The sequence below is a fragment of the Chlamydotis macqueenii genome, chromosome 7 (genome assembly GCF_036417535.1).
Source record: "Chlamydotis macqueenii isolate bChlMac1 chromosome 7, bChlMac1.mat, whole genome shotgun sequence".
Classification (NCBI taxonomy): Eukaryota; Metazoa; Chordata; class Aves; order Otidiformes; family Otididae; genus Chlamydotis; species Chlamydotis macqueenii.
Window position 1 is genome coordinate 14,672,405 of NC_141562.1, and position 27,584 is coordinate 14,699,988.

A 27,584-nucleotide genomic window follows, 5' to 3' on the forward strand; every position below is an offset into this window, starting at 1 on the left:
GCAGAATTGGACCTTAAGAGGCTTCGAGACCCACTGCAGGTTCACCTGCCTGTCCAGCAAATTGATGAAAAGGACTGATCAGCAAAGAAGATCTGAACCCCGGCAAAAAACCTGTTCATAGCTCTTGCCTTTTTAATTAAAGCATTGCAGGTGGAAGCTGGGAGGTGGTGTGGGGGTGGAGGGTTTTTACCTTTAATCAAGACAAAGGACTTGAAGGGGGGGGAATCTCTTTAATCTGAAGATGGGACATTGTGGAATGTTAGTTCTCAAAAGGGCTTGGCAAATCGTCACATTTAAAAACTGTCTGAATGGCAATTGTGTACAAATACAGGATTTGGGGGGTTCGTGCGAAGAATGTAATGCTGGGGTGTATGGATGTCTTCTTCCAGCTTTGCAGGGTCTGCCTCTTGATAAGACACCAGCAGCCTGCTTAGCTTTTTAAATTCTCCTTTACCTGATTCAAATCTCTTTCTCTCTCAAAAAGAAAGGAGGAAAAAAAAAAAAAGAGAGAACAAAGAATCCAAGCCACCTGGAGCTATGGCTGGTGATCAGAACTTGCGCTCCACCGCCATAACACGCACACTTCTGATCAGACCTGGTCTCTTTTATAAAGTTACTACAAGACTGCTTTCTACTGGAAAACCGTGAGCTTCCCCTTCCTAGCCCCGACCCTATGTGCTCCACTGACTTCCTCCTTTCCTTATTTGTAGCACTGATTGGTTGTAGCCAAGTTGAGAGAAGGAATGGGTTTTCTTCTGGACATTTGATAATTGATATTGTGGATTATTCCATAATTACTATCTAAACCTTGCGTCCCAATGCCCTTGAGCTCCTTCTAGAAAACAGTGGCAGCATTGCATGAGAGGTTTTTTATATTCAGTCTTAAGAGAGGGAGATATTCCCCTCTTCCTACCCCAAATCTGACAGCCATCTGGGCTATGAAATTATGAAGGTTTAAAGGATTATGGAACTGTTGCAGAATCATTACTCCTGCTTAAATGAGCAGGTTTGGAACATGGAATAATGAAACTTTGTATTGGACTGCTTGTGTAATGGGATAAAAGGTCTCATATATGGTCAAAGCATTTTCCTTGCCCAGAGGTTTTTTGAAAGCCCAGGGCTCTTTACAGTGCAAGAGACAAAACTACTTCAGGTCTCCAGCACTTCCCCTACTCTGAAGTAGCTTTAAATAAACTTTGCGCCCACAGGTCAGAATTTCTTAGGAGTGGCTAATGACATCTCTTGTTCTTGGCTAAAAGAAATAGAGGAAGGAAAGTCAACCTGTTGCCCTCTCTTCCAGCCGAGGCTGGCTGATTTCTAAGCGGATAAAACATCTCTTCATTCAAAGCAGGTCAGTCTGTTTGAGCATCCTGCTGATAAATGCTGTGGAGACAGGATGAAGGTGGGAGAAGGACACTAAGTTTTATATACAGAAAGGCTAGCTGCTTTTTTTTGACGTTTCACTACTACTCCTCACTGTGTCATAGAAAGAGGCTTCTGGTTTTCTTGGAGAACCAGGTTTAAAAAAATATAGGAAAGAAATAAATCAGTATTAACTAGATGCCAGGTGCCTTGCAGATGTGGAAACACAGCTGGGATTGTTGCCTCTTCTCACTCAATGGCATGTTGGACCGAATGGGTGCATGTTTCTAGTTTGGTTTTTTTCCCCTTTCCCGTTTTCCTCTGTCTTTCAATTTAATTACATTGTGTGATTATTTTTTTATCTGTTTTATCCTGTTTGTGTGGTGAGTTTTAAAGGGAAAAAATGAACACGATCCTGTAGCTGAATCCTTGGTGTGTGTTTGGGATGAGGGAGGGAGCATGGAGAAAAGTCCTTCTTTAAAAAAAAAAAACAACAAAAAAACCAACAAACTGAACATGTGTAAAATCCTGTATCATTTATGAAATATGTATAAAAGAGCAATGTACTTCTGGAACAATAAATAACTATTCAATTTTTGAATCGGTGCTCTTGAATAACATTATTTTTCCCAGTTGAGAAGAGAATGTTGTATATGTGGCAGCTGTCAGTGCTGAGTTTCCTCCATTTCTTTTTGTTTAGGTTGTTTCTTCTTGACCTTACATCACTGAGGCCGTGGTGATGCAGATAATAGCTTTCCTGAAGAAGCTTGAACGGAGATTTTGCTGCCATGCCTAGCTGCATAACACAGGGATCTCAGGAGCAGTTGAGGTGGTGAGGTAGAGATGTTTGGTCTAACAAAGATCTGCCTTTGTTTGACCAGCATAGTAGCTCTCTGTGGAGGCTGACAAAATCTGGAGGCACATGGAAGGTTGCAGGACAAGAATATCTATGGGCATGTAATGCCCAGCAACCTAAAACGTACCAAGTGGTGTCAGTATATTTCTATATCGCATTCAAGTGCTGTTTTCAGAAGAAAACTGAAGTTTTAAGCTTCAGTCACTTTCTTTCTGGGCCCTTGAATGGCTGTGGTCCGATTTGTCATGGTGACATGTTTGTTCATTAACTTGGGGAATCAGCAGGCTGTACTTTGCCCTAACTTTATGGGATGTTAGAATGGGACCTTTGGTGCCAGAAGATTTTTTTATCATGTCCATTGACTGTTTCAAAAAAAATAAAAAAAAAAAAATCCATGATTAGACACTTCCTTAAAAAACACAGGAGAGAGTTGGCTGTTTTAAGTCAGAGAGGAGGGGCTGGAAGCTGTTAGTTGTTGTGACTTATCTTTAATCACTGTGTGAATTTAGTTCAGCAATGCTGACAAACCCTCTTCCTCCAAGCAGCCCTAAGTCTGCTGCCGTGTATGGATGAGCTGCTGCCCTCCCCAGACAAATTGCTTGGAACAGTTGCGTAAGACGACGTCCATTTTGGCATCCAGAAAAACTGAAGGTTTTGACATCTAGCACCACAATCCCTATTTTGAAAGCAAGAAAGCGCTGTGGCAAAATTGTTCCTGTGTGTGCTTTAATGTTCTAGGGATGATGTGGAAAAAAGAGTCTACAATTGTGCCCTGAAATATGACAGCCAGGCAGGTAATAAGGTCTTGTGCCACTGGCAGCACTTCTTAAGAGCAGGCAGTGCAGCCTGAGTCTTAATATAACACTGTATTCTGAAAACCCTGTTAAGGATGAACAGCAGTGTGCATTGTTGTGTTCAGATGCTGCTTTTTCTCCCAATTTTGTTATTCTTTTGTGTAATCTCTTTCCCCTCTCTGTGAGGGAGCTTGCAAATAAACATGTCAAGTTTTACGTTGTCTGGAGATACGTCTTGGGTTCCCTTCTTGCCATGCCTGCGAGGCTCTGCCTTCCAGTGTCTCCAGGCGAGGTGTTCATAGCTCCTTTTCCTGAAGAGCGAAGAAGAAACCCTTTTTCTTTTCCCATGTAACCCTGTCAGCCTGGCAGGCAGGGATGATGATCACCTTGCTGCAAGTTCTTACACTTCCGCGTTGGCTCTAGGAGGGTTTGCGTGATGCTCTGAAGCTGCTGTTGGCTGTCAGACCTTGGCACTATGTCAGTCGAGTGAAGCTGGCCAAGTTGCCCTATCTTTTGGAGCCAGTAGAATAATTTTCTTTATCTCCTCTGTGGTTTTTGTGTAGAGTTGTAAATGCAAACTGCATTCCTCTGTGCCGCACTGTATGAGTTTATTTTCACATAGGAAGGATCTTTTTACATCTTAAGTATTTGTCTACCTATCCCAAAAGATTCCAATTATTCCCTTTCAAGAAAAATCAGTTTTCTTTCTATACTGAAATTGAAGGGGTGAGAAGTAAAATGCAGGAATGGAAATAAAAAACTTGGAGCATATCTAACCCTGAAGTATGGGAGAAGCTGGTGTTATGCTGTGTCATTGTGACTCTGTGAACTTACAAAAGATGGATCCTACTCCTGTTTCTGCCCCTGACTGGTTTTGTAATTGTGGCTGTGCTGTCTATGCCCCAATTCCTCCAGCTAGAAACTGAGGATCGTGCAAAAAACACTGGGTTCTGTAAGACCTGTGGAAAAACACTCTTAAAACACCATGGGGCTCCACTAAGGGAAAGGAAATAACTTGGCACTCCTTACTTGGAGCTCTGTACTTGTCTGATTTTAATGGGGTCTCAGTGGTTTACTTGTGTTGAGTTTGCTTGTACTTCACCAAACTCACGTTCGCTCCCTGATCTCAACAGCCCTTCCAATTGGCGCTGTGTCCTGAGACAAGTTGTTTACAGAAACAAAGCCTATCTCTCAGTCCTTGACACTCATGCAATCCATCTCAGCACCCTGTCAAGGCTTATTGTGAACACACATCCTCAAATCAATGGCAGGCAGGGATCCTGTTGCGTGTGTGTGTCGGGTTCTCCTCTCTCCCAGCGGCAGGAAGCGCTGATTAGCTCTTCCGCCTGCTGCTTCAAGGCAGGCTGCAGGAGCTCTTGCGCCTGCACCAAGAGCTGTTCCACACACACCTCACTTCAAACATCAGGGTGTCTTGAGAGGTGGCTCTGACAAAGACAAGGCCAGCTTCAGCAAACACCAAAGCATCTTTGTCCATTACAGATGTTATGAGGCTCTCCAGCCTAGCTCATGCCTTGAAGAATTTGAGTTCCTTGCATAAAGACAGTAAAGCCCTCACATCTCTGGGAGGGGGATTATTTGTTTGGATTTGTCCCCTTCTCTTCCCCATCAGGAATAATTGCTCCAGCTCCCTGCAGCATAGATTTGCTGGGCTACTATTGTTTATGGGGGAACTGAGGTGATGTATATCACTTGAAATAACGGGCAAAGCAAAGAGGGAGTGCTGATAGAGTTGTGTCTGCTGGTGCTTCTTCTGGAAAAATGAGATGGTCTTTGTCTTTCCTGTGGATCTCGGAGATGTTTGGAGGCAGCAGACTGAATCTTATCCAGCTTTAGACTGTTTCCCTGAACTAGGTTGTTATGGTGATTTGGAATAGTGTCGTCTCTGGGAGTGCTGGGTCATCTCCCACTTTAATTCCTTTTGAAGAACTTGAGTCTGTGAGACCTTTGAGGATCAAAACCGCTATGATGCTGTTCATTTCCCTCTGTTAATTGTTGGTTGTTAGTCACTTACCTATAGCTGTGGAAACATTACTAGTGTCAGGCCTAATGTACCACCTACAAAAACAAAAGCAGCTGGTAACAAAACGGTTCAGAGAAATATCTAAACCTCTAACAGAAACAGAAAATTCAATTCAAGCTAGTCAGTTTTATCTACTCAGGAGCTTAAGCATGAATCAACCTCTCAATGAAAATGGCAAAATATAACTTTCTGTGGCTTGCTGTATTATTCTCCATTCAATTTTAGTTCTTCTTCTGGGAATTCACATAATTGCCTTTTGAGGGTTATCTGCTTTGCTAGCTTTGTGTAGTGAATTTGTTCTCTTTTCCTGTTGTTGAAAAAACTTCTGGCACTGCACAGCTGTCAGCACAATATAGCCAGAAAGCTTTTTTTTTTTATTATTATTATTGATAGTGGGAGCAATGACAGTCATTTATAAAGCTTCTTTTGTTGTTTCCTAGAGTCATTCACCACTGAAAAAGACTCCTCTGCTGGGGTGGAGCTGGAGCTGAGCAGCATATTGCCAGGGGAACACCCAGACAGAGAGAGGCCATTGAGAACTCTGTAATGTACAGTCTCTACAAAGCAGGCAAATACCCAGTTCCTTGTTGCATGAAAATAACGGAGCCTTTTTTTTTTTTTTTCCTACTGGGATTTGAAGCTAGCGCATCAAACACCAGCCTGCTGTAGAGATGCAGAGTGCAAACGAAAGGGGGAAATGCCTACACTTGCTTGATTGTGCGATTACTGTCAGCTTAGCTGTACTCTTTGCTGATGGAGAGCTTTCTCCAGGTGATTTCCTGGAGAACTGTATGACCATTGTTCATAAATAAGAAGGGACCTGTAGATGTGTATATGTTAGAAACAGAGCTTTAAATCTATTCTCTAGAAGAGCTACAGCTAGTGGGATGAGAGGGAAGATCCATTTCTGCTTATTCACGTTGCCTTTGGTGTCTCTCACTGCCAGTTGCGGCGCTTGGTTTGCTTTAGTAGAGAACAGATCCGTGCGCTGCATCTCACCTATAGGCAGAGCACGTGGTAACGCCCTGCAGCTCAGCCCGGTTTGGTTTGAACCAGGAAGGTAGAGGTTCTCAGTTACTCGGTTTTGCATGGAAGTTAATTTGGTAACGTTGGGTTTCTTGATTGTTGGTTGGTTTTTGTTTTTTAAAGACAGAAATCATAACACTACTGCAACAAAAAGGTCTGTCTTTGCCTCATTTGATAATCTTGCTGCAGTGGGCCAGGTTGTGTGATTGGGAGTGGAAAGGGCCTTTGTGTACCGTAGGAACAGTTTATTTCCCTGCGGGACACCGGTCCTTCACTTTGACTGATGTTCCCATTGTAGCCCTGCTCCAAGCGCTCCCCTGCAATCTCTGCTCGGAAGGGTCAGTTCTCCTCCTCTGGCCGATATTTCCTGCAGTTAAGGCGCTCTAGCTGGCGTTTTCTGCTTGCGGGGAGCCACGAAGTCGTATGACTTGTGGAAGGAGCAGAGATAACAACAAGCACCCATCTGTTCTTCTTTTCTATCCCTTTGGGATGTCCGGGTGTCCCCTGTTTAGAATTCTTCTCCGGATAAGATAGCGGAGGTGTCACTGTGGGGCAGTCGGACCAGAAAACAATAGCGGGTTGAGTCCAAAAAACAAGATTGATCAGTAAGTCCATCTCTGTTGTCAATAAGGGGCAGAGCTGCTCTGCGAAGGTCAAGGCTGGAGCTGTACCCCACATCCCTTCAGCTTCTTCCTCTGATAAAGTTCCAGGAGAGCTATCGCACTTGCTCTTCGGAAAGCTTGGGATCAGAAGCTCCACCGAGAGGAAGGCTGCGAGAGCCACAGCGCGTGCGAGGGCTTTCAAGCCTCTGTTAATCGAGCAGTAGCTTGTTCCTTGGCTGAGTGGGATGTTCCAGTACTTGTTTTTCTGCGTCTGCTTTGTCATCCAGTTGCAGTCAGTGTCTTCGATGGGTGAGTAAAGAGGCATCGCCTTCAAGCTTGCTTGCCATCTTTAAGGTTCGTGCTGAGCCTTGGTGAAAGACTGGAAGACGTGAGAAATGTCATTTTTCTTTGAAGGTGCTGTGAAGTTCTTTTTAATTGGAAAGATCTTTCTGTCACAGAGCGCGAAGGCTCCCCTATTGGGAGAATCTCTGCTGCCAAGGCACTGTGGGATTTTTCCTCTCCTTTCACGGGAGAGACTGAGTAGATATCATGCTACTTTTTCACCCGCTTCTTTGACAAATCTTAACTGAATTTAGTGTCATAATGCAGTGCTGCTCCTTTTCATTGCTTGCTTGTGCCAGAGCAGAGATCTTCCGTTACACAACACACACAGGATTAATCTCTCTGCAGAATGGCGGGCTTAGCAATGCTTGCTAGAACCTGGTTTGTCATCCGATATATATGCTAGCATGTCAGCTAGAGAACTAATGATGTCATCAAGATGATAAACTGCGAAGTTTTACTTCATAGCTAATGCTTGTCAGGCTGAATTGCTCAAGGCCACGCAAGAAGTGTTGGGGAGGGAAAAATTGAGCCAAGAATAATGAAAACCAGAGGGACTTGGAGACAGTTATTAACTATGTCTTGTGCAAAACCCCCATGCTTTTGTTGTCTGAGAAGAGATGAGAGGTTGATTGGTTGCTTCTATATTTTGGTGGCATTTTTTTTCTGTAAAACTCAAATTAGTTTTCAGTAAACTGTGCTGCTAATGATTGCTTGGCATCTGCAGGGAGCTTGGCTTGGGGCAGCCCTGGCAATCTGAGGGTGGCTGTTGCGGGTCTGCAGTGTTTGGAAGAGCACTGTCTGTTTTTTCTGCTTCTCTGCCTCCCCTTCACTCCCACCTGAAGCTCTCAGAAAAATAAAAGCTGGAAACGTGTGCTACCCCATCCCCCTGAAATGCCTTCTTCCAGCTCCCTCAAAGCTGCTGCATGTTCATCTCAGTAAACTTTGTCTTTAAGTTATCTTCTGAATGTTTAGGAGACAATGGGATCTCCCTAGATGAGTGTTTTCAGTCTGACTACAAAGGATATTTCATAAAGTTAATTATACTACATGAAGGCTAATGAGAGTGTGTGTATTTTTGGTGCAGCCCAGCTGGGAAGCTGACAGGGCATTCCTCGCTTTGCCTCATTTGGCTTTTAGCGGCACAAAAACCTTTCAATCTTAGTCAGTGACTCACCCTAAAGCCACACCGACTCATCTTGTGGAAACCAAGTGAGTTACATGGGGGAAGCCCAGAGGAAGCTCTTTCTCAGCTCTGGACCTCCTGGTATGTCCAAAGGCAGGATCCATGTTTTCCTGTCACAGGAAGTCAAGCAAGCTTTTGGAGGATGGGATTTAACAGTGCTGCTGCTCTCTGTGGCCAAGGAGAGGCAGTGAAATTGAGAGCACGCGAGGGGTTGCTTGGTGAATGTCTGATATCAGAGACTCCTGCTGCGGTTTCTCCTCTACTGCTCAAAACTAGGGACTGCTTGTGGTGGGAGTGGGAATTCTTCTGCAGACCTCATGAATTCTGGCACTAGAAATCCCCTTCGTAACCCAGACTTGCGCTCCCCGTGCCAGCTTGCAGCTCTGCAGCGCTCTGACTACCGCAGCTTGCTCCTGCTTTTGGCGCTGGATTAGAGGCCAAACAAAAATGCATCTGTGGCTGAGGATGGCGTAAGGATGCTTGTCAAGGCGGACGTTTTATTTGTGAGAAGGTACCAGGTAGCGTGTCAGCGAGACGGACATTTACAGAGGATGCAGCTAAACAAGGGCGACTTGAAGTCCATTCTCTGAAGCACTTGTAGTTCCACTTCAAAGTCAGTGAAGCGAATATTAAAAATGAACCAAGAACGTTTGCCTGAACTTAAAAAGGAATATGGTGCAGAAAGTAGAGGATATTCCAGTCTGAGATGCACTTAATTGGAATGATTGGGTTTATTAGCCTAATTCTAGCAAATAGTAATCAATTTTCCTTACTCAAGACAACATTAGCATTCATTGTGCTTAATAGGGAGCAGCTAGTCACGGGTAAGTGGTGCTTAATCGGGTATTAAATGTAAGTGAAAATGAAACCTCTGGACTTCTGGTGAGGAAGCTGCCAAATCAGGGTTAATTAGAAGACTGAAAATGTAATGAACACTTCAGTTCTTCAGGTTTTTTTCTCCCTATGGTATTCTTATGTTTTAATTGTTTGTAAAAGGTTCAGAAAGGCCTCAGAAAAGCGACACGCTCCTTGAGCACGTCATGAACAGACACGGATATACCAGGAGCTCTGTGTGTTTGTCTTGCTCTCACAAACATCTGATCTCCTATGGAGACCAGGAGGGTTTGTGGGCTTGCAAGGAACATGGCTGAATAAGGAGTTGAACGTTTTCCTCCCCGGAAGGTCCTGATTCAGATGTTCATGCTCTCTAGATTGAAGAAAATAAATAAAAATATTTTGGGAAGCTGTTTCAGATGCAGGGGGGCAGCACCATCACAGCAAACCACAACACAGATACTGTGACTTGTAGAGGTGATTAGCTTTTAACAGAGATGGACGTTGGGGACGGGGTCTCTGAAGGAGAGCAGGGGACATCTAAGTGGATCTTTAACACAGGGGGCTGCCACCTCTCTTTTGTGCCCTGCTGCAGAATTTTGCCAAGTGCACGGTTTGAGTTTTACAGCTCTTTCAACTGACCTTGGCATAAACATACTATAGGAGAGACAGTGGAGAAAAAAACCCCAGGTAAATAGAGCAGGGTCTCTTTCTCCTACCTCACCTCTCTAAGCGTACACTCTTGGTTAGAGAGAGCCTGCTGGGCCATAAATCATCTTCATTGTGACCTGCAATAGCAGTTCTTATATTTAGCTGTTAAAAATGGTACCCTGAAGTGAGTAGGAACTAATAAATTATGCTTAGAGATTGCTTACAATTGTATAAAGGTCTAATAATAGAAATAGAATATTTTATTTCCGTATACTTGAAATGTTGTGTTCCCGTTGCGTGTCTTGAGGTTTATGTTTTAACTGATGCTTTGCAAGGTGATCCTGTTGCTTCTGGTTATAGCAACTGAATTGGGAGGGCTGATGTGGGCTGTGGATGGGTTTTTAGAGAGGCTGCATAACCTGTCTGAAGTTTGCTCCTCTTGTCCAAGGCACGTGGGAGTTACCAGTGACTTCAGGAAGGGCTTGCAGATGCTCTGTTAGCACTTGACCCAAGGTCCGATGTCCTAGGCTTCATTCAGTGCTACCAGGACATATTTCCTACGGCAAAATCCCACCCCCATCATACTCTACAGCAGCTAAACAGCAAGTCAGGCTGTTGCATAATGTTTAAGAGAGCTCTGTTAATTTACTTTTTCTTCCAAGACATTTAAAACAAGCTGTCAGAACCTTCCATAAGGCAATTAGTTAGCTGGTATTGCTGTTTCTCCCCAGGGTTCTCTATCACAATGATTCTGTTAAGTCAGGAATAGAGAAATAAATTATTTTGTTTTCCTTGTAATTATCAGTCACCAACTTGATTTGATATCTACCAGATGTTCTCTTCTGTCTCTTCCTGCGTATCTCAGCCCTGGACCCCTGCTCTGCCTACATCAGCCTGAACGAGCCCTGGAGGAACACGGATCATCAGATAAATGATTCCCACGGCCAGCCGACATGCGACAGTCAAATCGACGGAGAGTGGTATCGCTTCACTGGCATGGCCGGCGATGCCATGCCTACCTTCTGCATCCCGGAGAACCACTGTGGGACCCACGCTCCCATCTGGCTGAACGGCAGCCACCCCCGAGAGTCAGATGGCGTCGTCCCGCGCCAAGCCTGTGCCAGCTTCAATGGGAACTGCTGCCTTTGGAATACCACGATCGACGTCAAGGCGTGTCCGGGCGGGTACTACGTGTATCACTTAACCAAGCCTAGCATTTGTTTCCACGCGTACTGTGGGCGTAAGTAACTGCCGAGGTCGCTTTTCTGAAACCCCTTCCTCCCTGTGATGCAGCAGACAGTGAGCACCCGTACACCCAAGAGAGATGGTGGCTGGTTTCTGGCTTTCTCACTCAGAAACCTGTCAGGTGATGCAGTGCAGGTGGTGGCCAAGAGATGTGACTGTTTTCCCTCTGTGAATTGTTCAGCCTTTGTTCAGCTAGAGGAAATCATCCGTAGCTGACCTGGCCACAGCGATTTAATGCTCTCTGGGGGCCCTGTGGTTTGTCTTGGCATGCTACCAAAGCCAAAATTTGCATCTCTGATTTACAGTAATTAAACTAGATTGTTTCTCATCAGCTTCAGTGGTTCAGCTTTCCTGTGTCTGTGACTGATGGACTCGGCCCAGGATGGTACAAATAGAGTATTTTTGGTGCATGCTCAGTGTTTTGTGCTGACAACATTCTTTTCACGCCCTAGATTTTTATGACATCTGTGATGTGGTGGATTGCCAGGACTCCTGCCTGGACACCAGCGACTGCACATGTTCCCTGGGAACAACACTAGGACCTGATGGGCAGACGTGTCTTGGTAAGGGTGGAAATCATTTGTGTCAATTACTGGCACTTTCTTTTCCCTTTGTTTTGTTGCTCACATCTCAATCCATTGTCTTACAAAGCAGTACAAAAAAGGAGAAGTATCCTGAGAGTAGTTCTTCTGCTTTTTGATTCTGTAAATGTCTTTGATTCTGTACATGGTCCCAGATCTCTCCGTGCAGGGTGAGATACAATATCCCATGACTGAATACGTTCTGGTGCCCCTGGAGCTACGCGTGTGCAGAGGCCAAATTTGCTTTCTGCATGGTCCAGCTGCTGAAGGCAGCAGCTTCACTCTCATTAGCAGAACCTCTTTGCAAGATCATGGTACAGCCTCGTTGGTATTCAGGAGCAGCTGTGCAGTCTGTCGTTGGAGATTTCCTCTCACTCGCTCTGTTGAATGTCTCTTTCTTCTAAGAAGAGTGTTGTTGGCAGGCGTAGGGCTATGCACTGAGCTTCACCGTGCTTGCTGCCCTTGTGGGGCGTTGTCCAGGGCCTGGGGTTTGAGGAGAGCCAAGGGATTGCAGGTCACAGCACAGCCTCAGTGATTCTAGGCAGCGTGGCAAAGTGATGTTCAGGGGGCTGGCACTGGGTGACTGCACTGATGGAGACTAACGTGACCGGGAGGGAGGTAGAGGGCTGTAAGTGAGAGCAGAGCAGGGAATCTGGGCTTCAGGGATTTGTGAGGGAATCCCCGTGAACCTCTAAGGTCAGGACGGCTGTGGTTGTGCACGGTGCTGGGAGGACAGCACCTGGGCTGCGAGCTCTTAGGAGGAAAGATGGTCTGTGGAGGGGCTGGGATGGGATGGGTTTTGGGGAGCTGCAGAGCCACACTGGTGGATAGGAAGAGAGGGGAAGTGGGAGCTTGTCTTTGTCTTTGAGGCTTGTTTTGGTGGAGAAGTTGAGAGCAGCCTTGGTCCAGCAGGCAATGTGCCGGATAAGTTTCTTCCATTCGGACTGGAGCTGACAAAGCAGGCGTGGGTGGATTCTTTCTCCACATTCCTCATATCTGTGGGCATCAGGGTAAGGGCCACAGTCCTTACAGTCTGTGGAGGGAGCAGCCTGGCCTTGCTGCAGATTTACACTTGCTCACACTGATTCTACAGGAAGGTTTTGCTGAAGCTGCTCCACATCTCTGCAGCTGAGTGGCTGACATAGCTCTCTCAGCTAATGAAAAGCATCTATTGGCTGCTTCTCTGCAAGGCTTCCAGGCACAGAAATGCCCTTGACAAGCACCAGCACTCAGTAAACGTGTGGCAGGCTCGCAGGGAGGCTGGCGGCAGTCCTGAGCCTGTCTGCGTGTGCTGGAGCTGCCTTCGTCCTCTGCATGGCCAGGCTGGGCAGGAACTATATACTGCTGCTTCTCTTCGTGACAGTCAGATGGCACGACACCTCAGCCATAATAATCACACTGCTTTACCTACCTGCAGCCTCTCTCGTCGTATGGCTCGCTCATCTTTCTCATGACTTTCTGTTGTGCTGAGTAATTGTGCAATCACATCTCTGACAGCAACTGTGCCAGCCTTCCAGAGAAACCACATCTGTATTAGCCTTTCCTACGCCTTTCCTATATGGAGCATATTCTTCTTTTCCCAGCTCACCCAAAGAGGGGGGCTGAAGATGCTGCAGTAATGCTAAGCAGCTCTGTGAGCGTCCCTGTGCCAGGCTGACTTCTCTTTGAATCCCTGAGTAGAACTGCTGATTCGAAGTTTTATATTTTCATTTCCAGACTTTACTCAGGGCTTAGATTAGGTCTTTGACTTTCTGTCAGGGATCTGGCAACTCAGTGCATTGCCTTTGATCTCTTGGATAGCTGGATCCATATTGGACTAAGCTGTGGTTAAAATCAGTTTGCCATCCTCCTAATCCAGTCTCAAGAAAACCAGCCTGTGTCTCGGAAGGACTGGTTGTCACTGGTGCAGAGGAGCAGGGACATATCTGTGGTGTGTTATAGAACCTGGAAAACTGGCACGGTGAATTGTTGGGTGCAACCCTTGACCAAGCCAAGCTCTAGGACCTTCTAACAGCATCTCTGTGCCTTTGCCAGTGCCCCTTTCCATCTTCACCCTCTTTTTTAAGCAGCTTTAGTTTTATTGTTAGAAGGGAAAGTGTGAGGCCTGTCACTTGTGTGAAAATGGAAGTGTCTGTATCTCCTGGACATGCTTCCTGCCTCCTCAGGCAGGGTACCAGCCATTTCTTTGGCTAAAAATATTCAATTCACGTTGCTTGTGGAAGGAGACACCACTGCCAGCCGCAAGCTGCGGGTACTGTGTATGCGTGGAAACACTTATACCTAGGAGAGCTCATCTCTGAGCTGTCTCTTCAAACAGCATTTTTCTTTGTTCTTGGTGTTCAGCTTCTGACATCTGGTAAATGGTAACTGCTAAGCTGTTTTGGTGAGACCCCATGTGAACCTTGATTAGTAACCTCAGCATTCTGGCCACAGAGTTTTGTGGCTCAGCAATAGCAATGACTGTCCCTTCCTCTCTCTTTGATTCACTTTTTGCACAGAAAGATTAAATCACGTTGAAGAATGAGAAACTCAGAAAACCAAGTACCTTTCAAAAAAAAAAAAAAAAGGCAGAGGAACTTTAGCCTTTAAAGCAGAGAAGATTATGAGTTTTCAGAGTTTTACTAAGAGATTCAAAAGCATGTGCTGTGCTTTTTCCTCGATAAAGACCCTCAGCACCCTACAAGGCTCTAATCTAGAGCTGAATGCAGCCAGCACAGAAACATGATGCGGGTATTATTCACGGGCAAATTGCTTTAGCTTATAAAAACTCAGTCCAGGCCTATTACAAGGTTATTTTGCAGCCTTTATCCAGAACCCGCTCCAGAAAGTGTGGGGTGCAAGCTCAGGCACTGCTCTTTCTGCTGAGCTGGAAAGGTAGGAGCCACAGCTCTGCCGAGAGCTTGCAGAGGAGCGGAGCAGAGCAGGGAGGGCCGTGGTGGGGCAATGAGGAGCTGCATCCTCAGAGTGAGTAGCTCAGAACTGAGCTTTTCGTCTCCTCTTTGGTACAGAGCATCTGAGCAGGTAATGGTTGTGGTGGCCTGTGTGGCACCAGTGCCAGGTTGGGTCTTACCACGGTGAGCTGACTGGGGCAAGAAGCCAAAATGATGAAAGTCCTCATGACATGGTGCTTTGGGAATTTTCATGGGGCTCATTAAAATGTTTTGGTTTGATTTCAGCTTTGTTTATACGTTTACAGCTGGTTTTCATTCTTGTGTCTTTGTTTTGAAATAAGGATTGAATCATTTAGAGTTGCTGTAGGATAGCTGGCCACGTGTAGCAGTAGCAGGTGTGATACAAAAATAAATAGGGTTTATTTTTGACTGATGCTGGTATTCACCTAGTTTTACCATGCAGTGAAGTCATGTTAACTTCATTTTAATGTCTTCGTAAGTGGAGAGGGGAGTAGTTTAGGATGAGAAGATAAATGAAAACGTGAACTCCTTCAGCATGTGGAACTGGTTTGAAAGTTTCCCCCCAGGTCTGCTTTGCTCCTGAGTTAGACACAGCGTGACAGAACACACTGCTATTGTCAGTATGTAGTGGTCTTGAGCATTTAATGGGACTACTCATCTCTTTTGCTGTGATCCGGGCCACGAGGCCAGGAAAGCTGGTCCACGGCCTGACCGGCACTCCCACGTCGCAGACCCTTTTTGCCAGCTGTGTATTTACCAGGGGGCATATTCTGACGGTGTGTTTTTTTGCAGATGAAAATGAATGTGAGCAGAACAATGGAGGCTGCAGTGAATTCTGCGTTAACTTGAAGAACTCCTACCGCTGTGAGTGCGGGATCGGGCGCACTCTGGGAAGCGACGGGAAGACCTGTGAAGGTGAGGTTTCGGCTTTCACAGGCTGCTGGAAACAATATAAATCATTCCCCTCGCCTTGCAGCACTGTTGGCTCCTTGCAGCGGGGATTAAGTGTCGCTCATATCACTTCTGTGCTTGCCAGTGGGATTTTAGGGCCTCTGATATATCATTTGATTTCCCCTTCTGTAAGAAGGATTGGTGCTTTTCATGAATTTAACACTGCTGCTGGGAACTTTTACAGTCTTGTTTAAGGAGTTTTGTTTCTGAAGATGTGCCCTCAGCTTTGTGAGCTCTTAGGGTATGTGATTTACTGGTGAGCCACCTCACTGCTGTTGCTAAAAAGAACAGATGCAAGATGATTAGCTTGATTACCTGAGTTGGTGAGGCTGAGTAGGGTTAAGAGTATCTCAAAATTTCCCTTATAATTCTTTACTCATTACTTTGACTCACGTGGAGTGTTCAGATTGGTTTTTTTTCCCATGTGATGTGTAGGATTGAGTATGGAATTTCCATTATTTTCTTTAGATTTCAGTGAAAACCACACAGTCGTTTCTGATGGCAGGCTTGGGGAGAAATATTTAGTATTTATGATTTGTTTGTATTATATATACTATTGTTTTAATGAGAACACCTAGTATCTGTGATAACACACCTCAGCATAGCCAACCTCTAACTGTAAAACTCTCAAACTAGCAACATTCCTGCTAAACAAACCCCTACAAGCAGAGTTTCATCCTCAGCCTCCAAAGGGGATGCAGGAATCCAGTATGCCCATCTCCATCACAGCTGGGAAACCCACAGGCAAGTGAGAAACAGCATAAAAATACAGTTTAAGAGGATGTCTCAGAAGTTAGAAAGGGCCCGGCTGAAGACTGTTCATCCACCTTATGTATGTCTGTTATAGCACGTGGTTGAATTTGGCAAGCTTTTTCACAGAATCCCTTGTTAACTTCATGGTGAAATGGCCAACACAGGAAATTGTACAATTAAAAAATAGTTTTCCACTGCATTTTCTTAGAAGCAAGCTCTCAGCGTGCTGTTTGTCTTTGAGCTCTGTGTTGATCGTACTGTTTGTTAGACAGCCAGGAGGAGATGTTGGGGCCTGCACAGCTGCCTGAGGAGCAGGGCGTGCTGATTTTTCTTTCTTTGCAGAAATTGAAGGCTGTCACAATAACAATGGGGGCTGCAGCCACACCTGTATTGAAGTGGAAGACAGGTACCAATGTGAATGTCCGAGAGGCCTTGTTCTGTCAGAAGACAACCACACTTGCCAAGGTAGGTCAACAAAATCTCCCTGACAGCCTCTGTCCCCTGGAAATCAAAACCATGTCTGAAGGAAGTTTTCTTCTTGATTTTGTTGTGTTCTCCTAGTCTGTCCTTTCCACTTTGGTTAATGGAGCTTTGCCACTCATGACAGATCATCCAAAACTGAGAGCCTGGAGACACTGCGCTTTTTACCAGGCAGGAGAACACAGACACGGGGCCCAGCTGGGTGCATCTTGCATCACAGGCAATTTTGGCAGCGTTCATTTACAATTAAGGTTGCTTAACATCTCCCATTATATTGCTTTGCTTGACAAATTTATGCTATTAGAACTGAAATTTTCCATGCTTCAAGCTGGGCTTTTAAAATTCCCATGTCTTGATGCAGGGCCCTCATTCTCTTACTAGTTGTTTCTGCTGTCCCGTGGCAAAGTGCCCAAGACAGCGTCTGAAAATTGACTGTTGCTTCTGCTGCATAGAGGCAAGGGCAGTGTTATCCTTGGAAGACCTTCCATCTGAACTTCATTTCTGTATGCAGGGAGCAGATGACCAGGGAGAAGTTCCTGAGGGCACTGAAAGTTAAGCAGAGTGTCTGTAGCTTGCGATTCAGTGGTGCTCGCTGCTCTGGCAGAGCCAGGTGGGGAGGAGGAGATGGGAATTTCCTAGAGCTGTGGTTGTACTTACTGACTGAAGGCCTCATTGATGGATCCAGGCCAGGAAAGGGCAACGTTCTTCAATCCTGGCTCCCTAAGGCAACCCCAGCAGGGTTAGAAGGCCGTGCATTTCCCAGCCAGTGTTTCTCCTTCTCCTGAGGCCGCTAATGAGGGCGGCAGCACTGCCGGGTGCCAGGCTGGGGCTCGGGGTACGACGTCTCGTGAAGTGAGATTGAGTGTTCTTTTGCATTTCCTGAACTTATGTCCCCACGCAGCGGTCTGCAATTTTGAGCAGATATGACAGAATATATCTGGGACTGTACCACGCAAATTTTCATGGCATCTAATCAGGTTTATAGCAGTAATTAACAGTGCAGGGCAGGCACGGTTGCCTTAAGCAATTGGATCTGCAGCCTATCAACCCTCCTCTGCGCGCTCTCTACATTCAGAACAAACATTAATAATCTTCCGTAGAAATCACAGCCTTGGCTACAATTTTCCCACAAACATCCCAACCGGTGAAATCTTTGGAATTTTGCAGACCATCCTAATACCTCACCTCTTTCTGAAGTGTGATGCTGAAATGCTTTTCTCCATTCTCCCACGCCCAAGCTTTGTGTGCAGCGAAGCAGGGTACCATAGTGCGGTCTGTGTTCGTAGCAGCGGTTCAGGGCTCTCCAGGACTGAGAGCCTGTTCTGCTGAGCAGTCTGTGCAAAAAGATAACCCCTGCTCCAGGCAGCTGTGCTTTGAAAGGCCAAGGAAGGAGCCGCAGGCTGGACAAGCAACACGTTGCCAACAATAGCAGACAGCAAAATGAGAATTTTAAGTGATAACGAGGAGGCTTCCCCGGCACTTACAGATGCTCTGCAGTGTGTGAGGGTGAACCCAGTCAGTTCTCCAAAGAAACCTCTGCATTGCACTGTGTTCTCAAAGCCCATTGTCTCCTTGTGAGCTTTGCCATTTGACATGCTCCATTATTCCCGTTTGCCTTCTACTGCAGATGGAGGAAAAGTTAAGGTAATTCTTCGTTCTTTAATTTTCTGTTCTAACTCAGCAATGCCATTATGAGAGCGCGCTGCGTACATTTTAGCATATCACCTTGAAAAGATCAACTTGCAATGAAAAATTCTCCCTGCAGGTACATGGTAGCCGTTACAAACGCCTTAGCTGGGACACGACAATTTTTTTAAGGAGGGTAAAAGACGTGTTTTAGCAGCGTGCCTTGTACCCAAGGTCCGGAATGCTGGATTATGTAATGAACTTCATCAAAGTTAAGGGAAGACATGTGAATGTCAAGGATTGGGACTGTAATTAGTTTTACGAAAGAGCTTGGGGAATTAGTATATTTTCCAAAGAGTTTTGTCATGTGATTTTAAAATTCAATAAATGGAAATTCTGCAGGGGGTTTGTTTTTCTGGCTGAGAAGAGTCCAGAATATATGCACCAGTACGCCTGTGCGTAGCTGAATAGACATATATACACCCAAGGAAACATAGCAATTACTTTTTATTGGCGGTTTTTCTCTCATCTCTCCTTTTTCATTTTGTCCAGTCTCTACGTTTTCTTATGTAATGGAATTTTAATTTTAAAAAGTTAATGTGGAGATCTGTATTAAAATCCAAAGGTGAATTTGATATCCGTATCTGGGAAAGACTCTTCCCAGGACATAGCAGTGCAAGAGAGACCTATCAGATCTGTGCTGGGCAGTAAGTATAGCTGGAAATACCGCGCAGCTAAGTTTCTGCTGCAAGTGTAGCGGTCATCTTTGCTGTCTTTTGTGGCATTGCTGCACCAGGAGACAGTGGGGCGCTGGTGCAGTGGTAGCTCAGGAGGTTTGTGTTGTGTAGGTGGGAATGTAAGATAGGTAGTGACATTACTATGGTAAGAGTAATCATAAATGCAGCGTGTGATGCCTCCTTTTTTCACCCTGTAATATTTGGTATAGCCCTTCCCCAGTTCCCTGGTAGATTTGTAGAGCTGACTGTTATTTTGGGGACTTTTCTTGTAGTTCCAGTGCTGTGCAAGTCCAGCTCTATTGAGGTGAGCATCCCAAAGGACCTGGTTGGAGGCCTGGACCTTTCTCTCATCAACACTTCGTGCAAGGGAGTATCCAACGGCACTCATGTCAACATCCATTTCTCCTTGAAGTCCTGCGGCACTGTTGTAGATGTACGTATACCCATTGCTGTCCAGTCTCTTGGCATCTCTTGGATTTGGGGACTTGGCTATCGCTTACTTGGGGAATAAAGTTGATTTAGCTGTACCGTCAGGGCAGTTCCCTGTGTTGCCGTGCAGCTGTCCTCAGACCAGACCTGGGGTGGCATCCCAAAGTAGGAGAGCTTGTTCCATCTCCTCTCCAGTGGTGTGCGTCTGTCAGCACGGGTACTGCTTTCTGCTCCCCTACCACTTCACCGAGGGCTTCACCGTCATTCCAGTGCAGAAAGCAGAAGTGGTGTCACTCTTCACCCTCCTGTTGGGACAGAATCTGGTCCCCCAATAATGTTTCAAAGGTTATACTAGCAACTGGTCAGGAACCAGAGAGCCCATCTTAGCACACAGGTAGCAACTGGAAGCAAATTCCTCTGCTTCGTGCAGGAGTACAGTGCATTGAAGCTGACAGCAAACTGACAAGAGGCCCTTAGTTCGTAGGTAAGGGTCAACATCATTCTGGTTGCAGCATATAAATCTACAAGCTGTACCTTCAGTGGCTGGTTTATGTTCGAGTTCTCTGAACAAGGTAAACTTAGCTGCTAGTCTGAACTAGGAGAGGTCTTTCTCGGTGATCTCCCCTTAAACTCCTTTCTTTGCTGCAGGTAATAAATGATAAGATCATTGCCACCAATCTGGTGACCGGCTTGCCAAAGCAGACTCCAGGAAGCAATGGGGACATCATTGTCCGCACCAGCAAGCTGCTGATCCCTGTGACCTGTGAGTTCCCACGTCGGTACACCATCTCTGAAGGTTATGTGCCCAATCTCAAGAACTCTCCCTTGGAAATCATGAGCCGCAACCAGGGCATCTTTCCCTTCACTCTTGAGATCTTCAAAGACAAAGACTTTGATGAACCCTACAGGGGTGCCCTTCCCACCCTCAAGCTTCGGGACTCTCTGTACTTTGGCATCGAACCCTTGGTGCACGTCAGTGGACTAGAGACACTGGTAGAGAGCTGCTTTGCCACCCCCACCTCAAAAATCGATGAGATCCTGAAGTACTACCTGATTCAAGATGGGTGAGTTCGCTGTTCCCCCTCTTGCTGGCTGTTAGATGGGAATGGGCTAAGTTGTGTTGCCTGTGTGATGCAGGAAGCACTTTCACCTCTCCACAGCAGCTTATCTGCTGTGTTCCTAGCAATCACCAGCAGCCAGGCCTTTCAGCCATCAAGCTGAAACCTCCTATCCCATCAGAAGTGGTGGGGAGAAACAGTGGGAGGCAGTGAGAGAGTGCAGACTTTACAGGACATAGTTCCCTCTAACTAGCCTGGTGGATAATTGAGTTGGCTCCTGTAGAAAAGATCTCCTTCCTGATACCCTCTCCCTGCCAGCCTGCAGAGAGCCAAACCAATCGGCAGAACCCCCTGATGGCTGCGTGCCACTGCCACGCAGCTGCTGCAGCTAGTTTCTTGATTTTCCCATAATGGCCGCATTATAGCATGAGCCAGAAGACTCCATGGCTGGTCCTGCTTTGGAGCTCCAGGAGCTCCCCTTGCTTTGCTCTTTCTCTGATGCCTGTCAGTGCAGCGAGTCCCTCAGTTTGGCTATGATTTTCTGAGGTGTTTGGAGTTAGCGATCTTTCCAGGTAGTAAAAAAACCTCAGGGTGGATCTGTGCGTTCACTGTGATGGGTTTTGGGGAGCGTTGCTGTGGGCTTTGCTGTGGCTCCTAAGCTGACCCTTGGTTTCAGACACTTGTTTGGGTGCTAACATGACAGCACCACGGTGCAACGTTGCTGTGGAGCGTTTGCATCCAGCAGTGCCTGGCAACTTAACCAGACAATGCTGTCGAAATGTCCCAGTTTGGAACCAGTTTGCTATCCTCTAGGGAGGAAAGTCCAGCCAAAGTAATATCTAAGACATACCCGAGTGTCAGAGCCCGACAGTCAGCAGGCTGTGGTCGTATGAGTCCTCTATTCCGTCTGCCAAACCATCTAATGAGGACAACAATTATTTCCTCAGTTGCCAGGCTAAATCATCCACCGTTGCAGCTGGTGATGACAGGTCACGTGGGGTTGTCTTGTAGCAAAGGGACCCTGCAGAGTACAGTAAACAAAACCACCATTTTCATTTCTTTCCGACAAAAATTTCAGCATTAGCTTGCTCTCCCTCCATCCTAGGCTGCAGTCCTCCTGTGCCTGCCATTTCTGGGGTTTAGGAGTGGATTTGTAATGGAAGGGTTGATTTATTGACTCCCTGTGTTGGCTGTTCCTGTGGACCCTTCACAGACTGAAGGCTCCAAATGTTCATTCATTTGTCACCGTGAGTGAAAACGATGAGATTCCAAACACTTGCCAAAACCTGAGCCGAATAGAAAAGGGAGAAGGCAGAAAAATGTCGTCTCTTGAACTCACCACGACATTAGCTGGAGGATTTACGGCACCAGAGCCCCTTTGGTACTGTTATCCTGCAGAGGGCATTAAAACTTCATCAAAGGGAAAAATGGGCTGGAGCCTCATCCAGCCTGCTCCGTTCTCCAGCCATCACCGCAGGCCCCAGTGTCCCCAGACATGCCAGGCTGTCCTGTATTTAAACTGAACCGCTCGCTTAGACCAAAGGCTGACGATGTGCTGTTGTGCTAACTGGAGTTCTCTGTCTCCCTGTGTGCTCGCAGCAATTAAAAAGGAATGTTAGCTGAATACACTGCTGACCTGTCCCTGCTCCAAAGAGTTCTGTAATAACCCAGTTTCCTTCCGTCAACGCAGCCCCAAAAGCCCAAGGCAATAAAGTTGGGATTTTTAAATCAGTTTGATTACGTAGGATCAGACCTGCAGGAGAGGGAAACACTGCTTAAATTTGAGGGGATATACCTTAGACTGAAGGTGGGAAAAATTCCCTCTCCTGCTTTCTTCACTCTTAATTCCACCTGCAGTTCTGTGGGACTCGGCCCTCTCCCTATGCTGATGTGTCCCCAGTGGAAATCAGGGTTTTCCCAGATCCCTCCCCGCTGTCTCCATAATACCCTGTACTGCTGCTAGCCCCAGAGCAGCTCTCCTGCTTCTGATCTTGTTCTTCCTCTTTTTCAAAACAAAAATAAATAAAAGGCATTGACCGATTGCACAGGTGATAAACATTACAGCTCTCTGGAGCACCCGGAGCAAGGTCGTGTCACCAAGGGCGATGCGTTGCAATCCGATGTGGTCAGGAACTGCGATTTATCTGAGCGTGATGTGGTTAAGGGAGTTCCACTGCCAAGTTTATCTCGTTACACCTCAGGCTGCCCCTCATTTGTAGCATCGGGCCGATGCTTGATGCTTCTGTAAATGTACGTTGCTCTGCTGGCCGTAGCAGATGGGTGATTCTGGCAGGGCCTGCAGTAGGCTGCCGCCCACGGAGCCCAGTCAGCCGAAGAGCACAGAGATTTCCAAATAGAGTTTCAGTGAGAGCAGAGCTGCATATAGATGGGGCTTTGCTGCTGTTTGATAATTGGCTGTGTCAAACATCAGCATTTCTGACAGCCCTTACGTATTTCTGGTGTAAAGATGGAAGCTAAAGGCTGCTGCAAGAGTAGGACTCTCAGCTGTCACACCATTACCTCTTGTCTCTTCTACCACCACTTTTTAAAAAAAAAATACCTTGCAAAGTCCACATTTCTGGAATTAACTTGCTAGGAAGGACAAGCTGCACTGTAACGCAATAGAACAGCAGCATCAGGGCCTCTAAAAACGCCTGAGGCTTTGCGATAGGCAGCAGGAGTTATCAAGTCATCATCACTTTTTGTCTTGCTGTTTCCCTGGCAAACTCTAAATAGGGTGTAACAGGTTTTTAAATAGACTGCACCTGAAATGTTATTTTTTTATAAAAGTAGCTAGTTTTCTTGATCTGTGGCCTCTCACGTGACCACTTAGTGCTAATGATGAAGAAATCGAAATGATGAGTTTTAGTGTAGTGAATTTGAGCTGTCTGACCAAGTCTAGCAGGACGAAAAATACAAATGATGGAAAGCCAAGTAGATCTGGATTTTTGCTTTTCATCATCTGTGATGTTTTAGTAATGTGGGTAACGGCTTCTTCATTTTCAGCATGATTTATGTGCATGCATACGAGTATCCAGAAGAAACATAAGACATCATATGCTGTAGGACAGTTCTGTCGATCACTGCAGGCTGTTGCACAGGAAGGTGAAATGAGGACAAATTTGCCTGCAGCTCCCTGGCAGTCCCTCTGCTGATGGGGCTGGACTGCGTCCTGCCGGCTCTCTGCTGCCGAGCTGGTCTCGGTCTGGAGATGCTATTATCATGGCTGGTGTTTTTCCCCATCATTCCCGATTTTTCTCCTGTGGCCAAAGAGGATGTAGCATGGATGGTAGCTTAGCTTGAAAGAGCCAAGCTCTCCTTGCCTTCCTCTGGGAAGGCTGGGATGGTTTTTTTTCCTTTCTTTTTCCATTTCTGGGAAACCCATTAAAGCCTATCCCTCTGCTTTTCCTCAGCTGCGTTTCTGATGACTCGGTGAAACAGTACACGTCAAAGGACCATCTTGCCAAGCATTTCCAGGTTCCCGTCTTCAAGTTTGTGGGCAAAGACAACAAGGTAAGCTCAAAACCCGCCTCTCGGATATTGCATCAGCCCTGATCTGACTGAGGAGTCTCTGCACAGGGTTGGCTGTATTAGAGTGCAAGGGGGAGGAATGGCTGGCGCAAGGCAGATGCTGCTGTGCCTGTTCCAGCAGTTGTGTCTTTCAGGAGCCTTTCACAAGTACATTAGTAAAGAATGATAAAAACAACTAAAATTCAATGAAACGTGAAGGACAGTTGTGGAACACCAAAGCCGTAGCACGCCAAAATCATTGTTGTTTCCGGGGTAATCTTAGTAGACCCTTGTGTGCTGGGTGAGAAAACTGTTCCCAGTCACCAAACCCCCGGGGAGTTAGGCAGTGTCCTATCTTTAAAACAAGACAGTCTGTAGTTTTGAATCTCTTCAGCCTTTATATCTTCTCTAGCTCTTGTGAGAACAGGTGCCAGGTTTCCAGACACAGGGCTACCGTAGTGTTTAATTCAATGTGAAACCAGGCCATCCAGGCTCGTGGCACGCTTGGGCAGAAGCTTTGCAGTGCGAGGACAGTTGAAGGACAGTGCCATTTTCCTACTGCAAATAGCTTTCCTTTTCGGTGACAGAAGAAATCAGGTCTTTCGGCCACTCTTGTTATGCTCAGCCAATGTTGCTTGCTCCAAAAGGCATAAAGCTGCCACTCCAGCTCCTGGAGAGCCTCAGTGAGGTTAAAACGGATGAGATCTTTCAAAATTCAGAAATTTCGCTTGGCTGTCTGACTGCCACTGCTGTCTCCACCCTGCATCCTCCTGGACTGTGCAATGGATTTTGCTTCAAACCTCACCGTTGACCCAACACTCACAAATATTTGCTTCCCTAATCGCTGCTTGCAGAGATCTTGCTTACTCTCCTTGTCATTTAGAGGGCAGGGAGCAGCAATTCTGTCACTGCCTTTACTGTGCAGAATGAAAAGGCAGCTGTCTCCTTGCCCTTTGTGTTCTCCTTCTCCCTTCAACTACCAGTCTTAGCTCCTTGTCAACCTACATTTTTCTCCTTTGCCCTTCCATCTCCTAGGTTATGTTTTCTCAGCTCATGTCAAATCCTCTTGCACATTTCTGTCCGTCCATCTCCTTGTGAGGCTGCAGGCGTTCTTGGCCTCCTACCACGCAGCTCCTGCCAATCCATGTGAGCTCTTCCAAGCTTATTCCTGGCATTTAAATCCCTTCCTCTGGAGGATCATTTCACTCCTTCCTATTCCCTGTCTAGCCCTTGGATGACAGACAGACACCATTCTCTGAGCTTTCAGCTGGGCACTCTGGAAAACGTGCCCTCTCCTGGGCACATAAGAAAGCAGATGGAGCAACCAGTTTGGCTGTGGATGGCCATGGTGGTTCAGGATCTTGTTGATGCGGGGACAGAAATGGCTGTACCGTGGGGATGGGGTCGCTCGTTCTCTCTGAGAGCTGCCACGGTTGGCATGATGATTCCCAGAGCTGCGCGTTGACCTGCCCTGCTGTCTCGCCACCCTCCAGGAGGTATTCTTGCATTGCCGCATCCTCGTGTGTGGGGCGCTGGACGAGAGCTCTCGCTGCGCCCAGGGCTGCCGGAGACGGGTGCGCAGGTCGGCAGCGATGGAGATGGAGGAGGAAGAGGAGGAATCTGGTCGTGTGGCAAACCACATCCTGACAGGCGGTCCCATCAGAATTGACTTTGACGACTAACGCCCGCTCATGGGAACAGCAACCAACCTTCCTCATCAATTCCTTCATTCATGGTTGTTTGAGAAACAAGAGGTATTTGGTAAAGCCCCACTTGAACCTCAGGACTCGTTTCCCTAACTGTGTGATGATTATTTGTGAATTATGTTGGGCACACGAGGCAGCCCTCTGCGTGCAACCTGAACTGCAGAACGGTTGGGTTTTTACACGCGTTTCTTCCCAACAACCCTTCAGTTGAAGGGACCCTGTTGCTTTGCAGGCCTGAGGCATTATCCCGAATTTGTCTTTCCCTAAATCCTCCTGCAGGCTCCACGGGACTGTTCGTCCTGGTCTAAACAAATATTATTCAAGCCCCTCTTTGGTCAGACAATACAAATAGTATCGTAGCTGAACGTTCTGCAGTTCTGTGAACGACGCTGAAGCTTTTGGACGCGCTGAGAATTTGGATGACTGTTAATAAAACCATGTATAAAAATATATCTATCTCGTAATGTGTAGGTTCCTTGGAGCTGTAAAACAGTTGTCACTGCAGGCAGCTGAAGCACAGATCACAGGCACATTTAAATGTTATTCTTCAATAGTAAAAGGTATTTAATGAAACTTAATTTTTTTTTTAGTGTCTTTTGACAATTGCATGCAGTTTAACAGTTTTTCCTCTTATATTTAGTGTATCGTTATCTTGCTCCCTCTTCTCCCCCCATCAAAAATGTGGTGCCTTTCCTAAGTGCTATAGCACCTTGATTGTAAGAAAAAGACCATTAAACATCTTTAAACACCTCCCCCAACACGTGCTGCTGCCAAGTCTTTGTTTGAAAGTTGAAATGCGTTACCCTGGTCTAGAGAGGCTCTGCCGAAGGGATTAGAGGAGGAACGCACGTGAAGTTATTTACAGCAATCATCTGTAATGTTCTAGGGACAGGATTGTCCCTAGCGAGCCTGGTGACAGGAGACGTGGCAGCCTTGTTTGAGTGACTGTGCATTTGCAGTCTCCCAGTGGGTGAGAGCTGGCTGGAGACACAATTACTGGTGACGGTGGCGGCGGTGTGCTTGTCAGGAATTCCTTTGGGCTGTCAAACTCCTTCCGAAGAAAATATAACGCGTGATCAGCTCAGGCTCCTTTGGGCTTCGTTCAGGAGCGGGAGCGCTGGCTTGTGAAGGATTAGAAATGCGGGATGAAAGGAAGGAGGGACAGCGAAGGACAAAGTAGGAGAGGCAGGGCTGGAAGGCGAGAGGGGAAGGCTCCATCTCCACCGCTGGCTGTGGCACAACAGTGTGTTCCTGTGGTCTTCCACAAGAAGTTCCGCGGTTTGCAGCTCCATCCTGCATGTTTGGAGGTACGCTGGAAGCTCCCCCCTAGTCTGCATTACCCGTTTTCTACTTTGGTTGGAAGCAGCCAAATTGCTGCCAAGGCCAAAATTTGTTGCTGCTCTCAAATGGATGGGGAGTTGGCTTGAAGGGACTATTTAGAAGGGAGTCACAAATCACCTCAGCAATATTCCATTTCACAGATTTATTTCTTTGGGTGACTGAGATTCCAGTGAGGAATGGGCATTTGATGGGCTGGGAGAGTCATGATTTTTCTAAATGGCTTCATGACTGCTTTTCCAGTTTGGGAATATGTGTGTGTGCGTGTGTATGTTAGAATAAATGAAAATGTTTCTATGATGATAAGTAGGAGTAAGTGAAAAGACACTTTTCATGTGTTATCTAAGCATATGTGAAAGAAAAAGAACTGAAAAAGCCTCCTTCTTGCATTAGCATCCGTCTCCTGCTTGTGCTTATTCATGTCTGCGTTAGGACCACACGGGCGATGTCCCGCTGTCACTTTTTTGTTCAGGCAGCCCCTGCTAAATATACTTGTTTTGATAAAACAAGAGCTGGGAAATTAAATTAATCAGCTGGTACCTTCTGGAGAGGCAACTGGTGAGT

General features: G+C 46.3%; 2 protein-coding genes across 10 annotated transcripts in view; both read left to right on the top strand.

The window, feature by feature from the left end:
* MCU (mitochondrial calcium uniporter) overlaps nt 1-1,963 on the top strand; it is an 84,667-nt gene extending 82,704 nt beyond the window's left edge. For 5 of the 6 annotated variants that reach the window (XM_086752026.1, XM_086752031.1, XM_086752030.1 and 2 more), the window contains one exon: nt 5-1,963. In XM_086752026.1, the coding sequence (XP_086608152.1) occupies nt 5-121 (117 nt within the window). In that variant the 3' untranslated portion in view covers nt 122-1,963. The other variant, XM_086752029.1, reaches the window with a different exon arrangement.
* On the top strand, nt 514-26,440 carry OIT3 (oncoprotein induced transcript 3). Of its 4 annotated transcripts, XM_086752022.1 has the most exons (13): nt 1,213-1,351; nt 2,063-2,199; nt 2,764-3,012; nt 5,494-5,824; nt 6,711-6,990; nt 10,560-10,934; nt 11,392-11,502; nt 15,225-15,347; nt 16,479-16,601; nt 19,252-19,412; nt 20,057-20,472; nt 23,880-23,979; nt 25,470-26,440. In XM_086752022.1, the coding sequence occupies exons 5-13, from the start codon at nt 6,927-6,929 to the stop codon at nt 25,656-25,658; spliced, it is 1,662 nt and encodes a 553-aa protein (XP_086608148.1). In that variant the 5' UTR covers nt 1,213-1,351; nt 2,063-2,199; nt 2,764-3,012; nt 5,494-5,824; nt 6,711-6,926; the 3' UTR covers nt 25,659-26,440. The 4 variants fall into 4 exon arrangements, with proteins under 4 accessions (XP_086608149.1, XP_086608151.1, XP_086608148.1 ...); XM_086752023.1 differs by lacking the exon at nt 1,213-1,351 and adding an exon at nt 514-644 and having other exon boundaries at nt 2,063-3,012; XM_086752024.1 differs by lacking the exons at nt 5,494-5,824; nt 6,711-6,990 and having other exon boundaries at nt 2,063-3,012.
* The last annotated feature ends 1,144 nt before the right edge of the window (nt 26,441-27,584 follow it).

Bases quoted from the DNA above. Each gene is read 5' to 3' on its own strand.
- OIT3 (XM_086752023.1), top strand. From the start codon at position 6,927: ATGTTCCAGTACTTGTTTTTCTGCGTCTGCTTTGTCATCCAGTTGCAG. The intron at 11,503-15,224 runs GTAAGGGTGGAA...GTTTTTTTGCAG, and splicing joins TGATGGGCAGACGTGTCTTG to ATGAAAATGAATGTGAGCAG. The intron at 15,348-16,478 runs GTGAGGTTTCGG...CTTTCTTTGCAG, and splicing joins CGACGGGAAGACCTGTGAAG to AAATTGAAGGCTGTCACAAT.